Consider the following 9,494-nt stretch of genomic DNA (forward strand, 5'->3'; position numbering starts at 1 on the left):
TACACTAGTTGAGTAGGCCTAATATATTTGACTCGGAGACTCAAGTACTGTACTGGCTTTGAATACTTTGTGCACTACTGTGGGTGATTAACTCTACTGACGTTTATGCACTACCAGCATGCAATGTATTTGTTCATATCTGTGATCAGTGTTGCTTTTTTTGATTGATTGAATATTTTATTAGGCAAAAAATGTAAAACAGCACAGTTACATTTAAAATACTTTGTCTAACAGGTCCGTTCATAAAAGTCCTTGCGGACTTGTTTCCAATGAGGGCCTCGGCTTATTATAAGCGACTGTGTGGGCTTCTCTGTAAAATTGCTTGTAAATATTGCTAGTTGCGGTTTTTTTTGGGTTTGTTTCTAAAGTGTAGGCTACTTTGCTTACTTGGGCTTTCTTCCCAAAAAAATAGAATATATTTAAACCAGTGGTTCTCAAATATTTTCATGAAAATGTTTTGTGGCAGGGAGCCCTGTACCAGATTTGTGTTGTTAGAAAGTTTCAAAAAATATTCCACATTTTATTTCAAGAGTTTTTGAAAATATCAGACCTACAACCTTGTAGATCGGTTATTTTCAAATATTAAAAAAATTATAAAGTGCTCATGTGGTCTAGCTGCTTCTTTTGGGCTTGTTTTCCTAGACCTGGCTGGCTGCTTATTTCTCTCACAAAGCATGCAACACTGTCTGATGAGGCAGGGAGACAGTGGAGCCTATTAGGTATACTAGGAACAACAGGAGACGGGGTGAAGGACACACAAAAAGCAGTAGTGGGGTTTTTGAAGGGGAAAAAAAGATAGTAATATTATAACTTAGAATAACGTAATATTATAACTTAGAATAATGGATGAATGGAATAGAGAAGTGTAGGGAGTCAGACTACATACTCCGGTACAGTAGGTGGCGGTTAGGACCTAAAAGCAAACGGTTGCGACCCGCCATTAAACCAAAGAAGAAGAAGAAGAACAACACTGTCTGACTGAGATACGTCATCTCTCTGCGCCAAAGATGCAGCGCAACAATTCATTCATTACTGTATTGAAAATGTTGGGCTCAGCTGTCCCTTAAAAACTCAACAAAAATGACCGACTCTTTAGAAACACAAACGCATCCAGATCGACTGAATCATCTGCAAGAGTTGACCGAGTTCACAGAGAACTGCAAGAAGCAATTAAACCAATTGTTCGACGCTTTGGGATGGAAGCAAGACGACGACCCGCGAGCTCCTCAGGTACAACGTTACATTCTATCTGTTAGTTAGCTATAGCTGTATCTTCTCACTTGTGAAACCAGTAAACGACGATGTAAAAGCAAATAAGTGACTATATCTGCTATTCACACTATAGTGTGTGTGAACGAACGCAACAATAAACCCACTAAGCTCTAATTAGAGTTAAATGGGTCACATATATAAGGGAAGATACGGTATCATGGTATTTTATTTACATTTCATTTAGGAGTCCTACAATGAAACAGTACGGCTGCTGAGCAGTTCGAAGAGTTTGGGGACTGTTGTTGATGATCATCACCATGTCTGTCTGCTCTGTATAGAATAGAAGAAGAAGGGTTTATTTGTCACTTACTCAGTTAGTGATGTATTTGAACGTTCACACTGTGTCGGCAGTGCACGTACAGTTGACAAGAATGAAAATCCGCACATGTTTCGAGCCACCAGGCTCTTCCTCAGACACACACACACACACACACACACACACACACACACACACACACACACACACACACACACAGTGTGTGTGTGTGTATAAGTGTATTAGTGTGATGACATGCATGTATCTATTTTCATTTTCACACTGTCTGCTGTATGTGTGTGTGTGACTGTGTGTGTGTATTAGTGTGATGACATGCTTGTATCTATTTTCATTTTCACACTGTCTGCTGTATGTGTGTGTGTGTGTGTGTGTGTGTATATATATAAATATATATAGGAAGTGATGGAGCAGTGTCCCTACGACCCCAGCCACAGAGTCCCTGTCAGAAGCATGGAGAGACACAAAGCCTCCTGTAACCTCAACCAAATGGGCTATTCACACGAGGAACAGGTAACAACATGCATTATGTGCAAATGAAACTCAATTCGGAATGAATTAAACAATCAATTTATTGCATAACGTGAATTGTGTGTGTGTGTGATTGTGTAGTGCTGTATGTTCATGTAAGTTCAATCTGTCGTAACTAAGTTATGCTGTATGCACCTGAGTGACTGTTTTGGAAAATCTTTTGGAGAGCAATTCAGGCATCTTAACTGTCTCAAAACCTGTTTAATTTCTCTTTCTAGGCAGAGATGTATGACTCCACTGTGTGTTATGAAAATGTCAACATTAGCACCTTTACAATGGGTGAGTAATGCCTGGGTGATGGTGCATATTGACACAAAATATTTGAAATCCTTTTGTGGGTCAAACTAAAACGGATTAAAATCCATATAATAGGCCATGTTGACCTTACAGTCTGGACTCGGCCGTCTTTGTAGCCACAGAACATAATAAAGCAATGTCTAAGGGCCCTCACACACCGGCCCAACGTTGGCATTGATAAGTGTTTTGATTGATTGAATACTTTATTAGTCAAAAATGTAAACAGCACATGATACAGTCAGACATTAAGGCTAAAAGGATAACACAAAAAAGTCCTGGGGACTTGTTTCCATTGTGGTCCTATGTATTCAATTCATCAACATATATTCATCAACATAGCATAAAAATAACACCATAATACTACTAATAATGTCACCAACAAATACAAAACACTATGTGTACAAAGGAGAAAAATGAAAAACGTCAGCAGTGAATGACACATCCTTTCTGTGGGAAATTGCTTCTATGTCCCCTTAGTTGTGGTCTCCTGATAGGTGATTTTTCAGGCCAGTTTTGAAAGAAACCAGTGATTAGATCTGTGGCTGAAATTCAGTTGTGGTGTGTACATGGATTTTGGCTGTAGTGAGGCGTCGCTAGCAAAATAAGCCAGCTCAGTCGTTCGTCACACATCAATAGCAGCAGGAGGGCGGAAAGCGAGGCAGAGAGTGGGGTACAGGGGTTAGCTGTCTAGCCTTGCAAGTAGGGGGGCGGGGGCCTTTCGCAAATTGCAAGGGAGGTGGTGCTAATTGAAGATTTGTCCCAGAACTGTATTAGATTAGGCTACACTGCCAGAGAGCAACGGACATGAGGAAATTACTCGGCTGTTTGTGAACAACTTTTTTTCTTCTTTCTTATACTTTACTATGGTATGAAGACATTTAATACTATTGCCCTTGTGTTCTCTATACAGATAAATCCACCCAGCAACAGATTATTCTCCAGGCAAGAGCTGCTGCACCACTAATGAGAATGGAAGGAGTTTTTTGGCAAGGTAAGAGCTTGGTTTCGGCTCATTACCTCGGAATGACCTACCTTATATCTTGTACATAGTTACATAGACATGTATTTATAAAGGTGGTCCAGTAGATGGCACTAAAAAGCAATATTCTTCTTAATGCTAGTACTAATTGCTGCTGTGATGGCTAAAAAGACTTTCAGTTGCAGCATCTGTGGAAGAATAAGCTCTCCTCTTTCACCTCTTGGAAGATTTAAATTGTTGCTGTAGCTTTGTTTAATTTACCTTTTATGACTTCATCATGCTGAACAAAATTCATCAATATAGGATGGATTTTTTATTTATTTTCTTTGGACTTGTCAGCTTGATCAAATATAATATCTATTTGTATGTGTTGTGTTTTGTTTCCAGTAACAGGGGTGAGTATTAGAGAGGAGCTCTATGTCAGTACAGCTGCTCTGGTTCAGGCTTGCCTTAATACGTGCAGTATCCTTTAATACCATATCCTTTCAAAAGGAAGGTTATATCACTGGACGGACACAAATACATGACCCGTACACCCCACCCCCCATACGTGCATGCATACACAACACACACAGACTTTTCCCTTTACGTGTTGGGGAAAGGCTCCATTTGTGGATACTTGTAGAAAGACTGACCATTTAATGAATACTGTGTTTTGTGTTAAACAGACCATGTGGCGTGTGTGAGCAACAGATAATGTTTGTGTGTGTCTGTGTTAGCTCTGCGTATGTGAGTGTGTAACACATGCTTCCTTGTCCACCAGGTCAGTACTCCAGTCAGCCTATTGAAGTTCCTCAGAATCACAAGCGAGCCATTTGCGACCTCACTGTGGCTGATCGATTGGCTCTGTTTGATCACGTGACAAGCCAGCAGAGGGATAAAACTACCTCAGCTAATAACGAGGATCTCTATGTAGATTTGGTGGCCAAGCTCAAAAAGGGTAGGGAGTGTGATGAGCACACATTGTGTTCTGTTCGATGTCACAAAACAAAACCTTTTTCTAATTTAGTCAATCTTAAAAAATATTTGTTACATCTGTTGTCTAGGCCGGTGTAGCTTTCACCATGCATGCATACTTACTTACTGTACTGGTTGCTTGTAAGCTTGTCATCAGAAGCCTAAAATGTAATGTAAAGTTCTAACGGTAACCTGGGCTGGTAGAGTAAACATTCACACCTAAGACATTTCAGTGAAAACACAGAAGTTATCATGTTATCTCAAAAGACCAACAAACATAGCTTTTTGATATGTTACTCATAATTAAGAAATGTTACACACTACAATGTAGATGGATAAATAGAAAATCTAATATTGTTTAGATGAGCAGCAGAATGAGCCCAAATCACACTTGGAGCTGATGGCTGAGATGAGGGACTACAAGAGAAGGCGTCAGTCCTACCGAGCCAAGAACGTCCACATCACCAAGAAGTCCTACACTGAGGTGGGTGTGTCTTATATTACAGTGCTAGCTTTACACCCACTCTGAAGTGAAGTATGCTTGCCAGCAGTTTCGGTAATCAAAACTAATTTAGTGGACTGAAGAACATACTGTAGAACATCCATACACAGAGGTGAAGATTCTAGGGTTCTGCACTACAACAGCTATAACCACTTAAACCCTATATACTTCAGTTCAAGTGGTATTGCCTGAACGAAGCCCAACAGCAATATCTCCTCTGCCCAAGTGAGGCGGGGCATTGCATCTTAAGGCTACAGCATAGTCCAAACAAACTAGAACTTATTTTTCATCTTCGGCAGGTCACTTAAAACAAACTGATGTCATTACCGGACAGTTTTGAGGAAGAGTTGGCTGTGGGGATGTTAGGATGTACAAACTTCTATAATCCCTCTCTGAGCAACTACAAACAACCACATAGCAATTAATGGAGAGAGATAGCTCACACTTTGTTCATTGCATCTGTCGGCAGAAAATTTGAAATCTCAGAGACAAATGTTGTCAAAGCATGTCGGAGGTTGAGATCCATGGTGAAAAAACCCATTCCAGCAGTGTATACAGTGGGTGTGGGCCTCAGAACCCGGAGCGTAGCCGTATCTAGTAAAACACTTTTGGCCAAACCTTCAGTTCAGGAAGCTCTGCCCAAGCCGAAAAAAGTCTTTAGCCCACTGGTAGGAATTTTGTCCCCTGTGTGGGAGACCTGAGTTTGAATCCCAGTAACTTCAGGAAGGACTTAACCTTATGTCAATAAAACGAGGCAAAATCAGAAAGCTCATCACTAAGGGCGGCTGGGCTTTTGCAGTCCGGGCCCCTAAGCTTTGGAACTTATTGCCACTTTTGCTTCATTGATTATATCTGTATGGGTCTAATTTACATTTTGTGCCTACTGTCTGTCTTATTCACTGATCTTTTGTTGTAACCAATGCTTATCATGTTGTTCCTTTTATCCTGCTCTGTAAAGAACTTTGTGACTCTGTCTGGAAATGTGCTATATAAATAAATTCATTATGATTATGGCTAATGTGATTCCATTCATTCCACCCACAGGTCATTCGAGAGGTGATTGACGTACACTCTGTTGAGCTGTCTAGGCAGTGGAGAGAGGATGAGCGAGAAGAAGAGGCAGCCAGAAAAGCCATGCATTCCTCCCAAAGGTGTGGTTTTTGACATTTACGGATTACACTGATTTGTCTAGAATGATTATACATTTGATTGTAGTTTTTTGTTTTCATTTGGACACCAGCACATTTTTTCATTCATTCACTTCAGTTTTTATTTAGTATCATGTTTTCTATCCCTTCACATCTGGTGGCTCAGGTCGTCTGTTGTGTTAATAGTGTGTGTCCAGCAGGAACCCCTAATGGCATTGTCAGTTCCTGAATCATAAGATCTGAAACCTGGTGTAACTACCAACTCGTTTTATATATCGTCACTGTTTGGAAGAAACCTTGTATCTCCATATTTCAATTTGTTGTTTATCTTGTCAGACGGAGGTCAGATGACGGGCGGTCATCCTCCACAGAGTCAGCCCACTGTCACTCCCGGGAGAGACATGGCTCCCACAGCAGACGCCATCATAGCAGGGAGCACAGCCAAGTCAAGGAGAGCAAGAAGAAGAAAAAGAGAAAGAAGAGGTGAAAAGTCTAGCTTCATAAGATGGAATGTATATTTATTGGGTGAGGGCAGCCACGGCTGCAACGATATAAGTCATTTTTTAATGTTTTTAAGAGCCAATGTTCTTCCAGTGTAGTTGATCATAAATGGACAGACATAACATTGGTGTGTACAGACAGATAAATGATCTGAAAACGGACATTTCTTTATAAAACATTCAGTTAGAAGAGTTAAGAATGTGTTCTTGAGTGACCTGCCAGATTAAATAAAGGTTGATCTTTGTGCAGGGATTCTCGTTCCCCAGATGACAGGCATCATGACCGAAAGAAAAAGAAGAAGAAAAGTGACAGGGAGTGATACTCCTGAATCAGTTCCTTGGAGGATGGATAAGAGAAGAAAGATGGTCTCTCATCCCTTTAAAACAAAAGGTGAAGAAAGTTGTGACATTTACCACACCTTCTTGTGAAAGTTTGTTTTATCAAGACATGGGATTTAAAGTAAGTTGTTGAATGAATTGTAATAAAGGTTTGAAAACATGCAGTTCTTTGTCATTTCACATTCTTTTATTGTGTTTAAAAGAAACTCAATCATAGGCATGAGATATGTTAGATCAAGTAATTTGGTTGGCAATTTGGGTTCCTTGTTTTTCCCAGCGACACGAGGTATGATAAAAGTATTAGGGGGTGTAAGAAAATATTGATACACTTGAGTATTGGAATATTATTAGTGATATTGCATCGATTCTCAAAAAGGTTTTATTTTTTACGAATATGGGCAAAATGTTAATTACTATATTATGTTGCGATGTTACAGGGACTGTTTAATACTAATAGATCCCACGGTTATGATTGCATAAAAAAGTAAACGTTTGTGTTCCTCTTTTTTAACTCAAATTAGATTGTTTAAACCACAACGTCTTGCTTACAGTTTCATATTACTGAATTGTAATCCCTGTATTGTGATATGCATTATATTGCCAGATTTAGGGGAAAGCACCTCATATTCTATTTGTATCCACATTTTCAGAATATTAAGAAAAGAGGGTAGATAGCCACTTTATTATACACATTTGTTATGAGTCAAATACTGGAAATGTATGGTAGTAAGGAGTAGTAAGATCTGTGCAGACCTGAAACCACTCAGCAACTCGTTTCCAGTGTAAACACAATTGTTATTTAATTACAGAATTCTACAAAACAATGCACTGGAAGAGGTGGTTCATCATGACCATGGCATTTTAAATTCCCATTTCCCCAGTCTGGTCTGGTCAACCCTCTGGAGAGAGGGTTATGGGTCGTATTTTTGTAGTCTAGTTTAGTACGTTGACATTTTATGTATTTAATTTGTGTGTCTCCCTACCCAAAAAAAAGAAAAACTTAAAAAAAAAACTGTACACACATGGCTCTTGGTTTACACACATTTGCAATGAAAGGACCACAAGGCAATGCGTTCAAGCTTTTTTTTGCGTTTTATCCTTTTGACATATTATGATCATGCATGCATTTTTGTCAAAAACCTCAAACAAATCCTGACATAAAATACAGTGCAAGTGTCCATGTGTTCAAATACAAACAATCGCATACAAAGCAACGTAAGTAGATGAGTTGTTAGAGAAGAACCGCAGGAGGTCCAAACGCCTCCATGGTCTCCAGAACCAGTGTCAGATGATCCAGAAAAGAGTTCACAGACACGCGGAGGATCCGAGTCTCGTCCGCACTCCACCTCACAGACAGCACGCTCCCGGAGACGGTCAGATCCTTGCTGATGCCCCCTTTCCTCGGCTCTTTGTCGGGCTGCAGAGACCGGAGGGCGATGTTGGCTTCGGTCGCAGAGGGGAACGGAACCTCCAGACTGAACCCCAACTTCCCCGAGCCCCCATGGTTCTGGTCCTGTTTGTTGTCGCTGCAGGGCGCTGCCATTGCTGTGAAGAAGTGTGTTGATTTGTTTAGCTTGCGGTTTGGATTGGTGCTTCCGCTGCTCTCGTAGGCAGCGGAAACGGATATGTGGGGTTAATTTTGCGGGTTCAAATACGCTGTGGGTTTCGTCTTCTGTGTAGCATGTGTAGTTTTGAGATGTCAAGTTTGTTTGACTGGGCTGGGGTAAACTAACCTTGCGTCACCAAGCGTATGTGGACGACGGAGAAAGGAGGTATGATTGAAGTATATAAAGTACGCCGCCACTTGAGAGACACAGGACGTCCGGGCCTGGACTTCAAAATAAAATGGAATCCTATTAAAACTGCCTTGGGTTGACAGCGGCAAACGTAACATATAGTGTATCTCCACGTCACAAACTTAATATGCCCATATATGGAGTGGAGACTGGAGTCCAGGCCAGACTAATAGTTGATGACGTCATAGTCTGAGACTGATGATGTCATATCGATGACATCAGAGTACTCCATATATGGGGATTTGCAGATTAATCCATGTTCTTTGTTCAACTGCCAATCCAACCGACTTCCCACTCTACACATCATTCTTGGTCCTCCCACGCCATTACGTACGGTACCGTACGCCTAGTTTGAAGTCGATCGGTCGATTATATATAATTCTGTGAAGTTCTGTGATAGGGAGTTTTTTTTAACGTTTCCATTATAACTAGAACCCGGGAGGTTTCTAGATTTAAAAAAGCAAAAAGTGAAGTGGACTTCACTCAAGCTGGGATATTTCAACTTGACCACACAGACCCAATGATTGAGGGAGGTAGGCATGCTCATTGCCTCCTAGTCAGCTGGTGGATATTTGTGCTCCACTTTTGCCCCTTTTCTAGTTGGTATTATTTTTTATGCCTGGCCGGCCCTAATCTTTGCTAAATCTGATCTAGTTAATTTTATGACAGACAGGTCCCTCCCACATCCACCAGATAGGCTGAGCCCCATACAGAGCTGTCTGAAAGAACAACAGACTGCACAGAATGTTGTAAAGTAGTGTTATAGCTGGCACACTTTTACCACCAGGCCAAAAGGTCATTGGAGGTCAGACCTCAAGCTACTGTATGTCTGCATTCTCTGCAAACCTTTAGGATGGGGATTCTTATCTTCAGTGAATGTTCTAGTGCACAGTAAAATT

At 40.7% G+C, this 9,494-nt stretch overlaps 2 protein-coding genes across 2 annotated transcripts; one reads left to right on the plus strand and one right to left on the minus strand.

Annotated features, from left to right (window-relative positions):
* Positions 1-1,008: 1,008 nt before the first annotated feature.
* Positions 1,009-6,937, plus strand: snrnp48 (small nuclear ribonucleoprotein 48 (U11/U12)). Its single transcript, XM_080425612.1, has 9 exons — positions 1,009-1,230; positions 1,946-2,059; positions 2,296-2,356; positions 3,285-3,365; positions 4,117-4,293; positions 4,673-4,794; positions 5,857-5,963; positions 6,297-6,443; positions 6,711-6,937. Exons 1-9 carry the CDS (start codon positions 1,081-1,083, stop codon positions 6,778-6,780), a joined length of 1,029 nt encoding a protein of 342 aa, XP_080281738.1. The 5' UTR covers positions 1,009-1,080; the 3' UTR covers positions 6,781-6,937.
* Positions 6,938-7,911: 974 nt separating this feature from the next.
* On the minus strand, positions 7,912-8,587 carry lage3 (L antigen family member 3). Its single transcript, XM_080425623.1, has one exon. The coding sequence runs from the start codon at positions 8,340-8,342 to the stop codon at positions 8,031-8,033; it is 312 nt and encodes a 103-aa protein (XP_080281749.1). The 5' UTR covers positions 8,343-8,587; the 3' UTR covers positions 7,912-8,030.
* Between the last annotated feature and the right edge of the window lie 907 nt (positions 8,588-9,494).

This window comes from Gymnoscopelus braueri (genome assembly GCF_963280865.1).
Source record: "Gymnoscopelus braueri genome assembly, chromosome: 4".
NCBI lineage: Eukaryota > Metazoa > Chordata > Actinopteri > Myctophiformes > Myctophidae > Gymnoscopelus > Gymnoscopelus braueri.

What these genes read in the sequence shown, in the direction of transcription:
- snrnp48 (XM_080425612.1), top strand. Translation starts at nt 1,081, where the DNA reads ATGACCGACTCTTTAGAAACACAAACGCATCCAGATCGACTGAATCAT. An exon ending in CCAAGAAGTCCTACACTGAG is followed by an intron (nt 4,795 to 5,856) that starts GTGGGTGTGTCT and finishes TTCCACCCACAG; the next exon opens with GTCATTCGAGAGGTGATTGA. An exon ending in GCCATGCATTCCTCCCAAAG is followed by an intron (nt 5,964 to 6,296) that starts GTGTGGTTTTTG and finishes TTATCTTGTCAG; the next exon opens with ACGGAGGTCAGATGACGGGC.
- lage3 (XM_080425623.1), bottom strand. Translation starts at nt 8,342, where the DNA reads ATGGCAGCGCCCTGCAGCGACAACAAACAGGACCAGAACCATGGGGGC.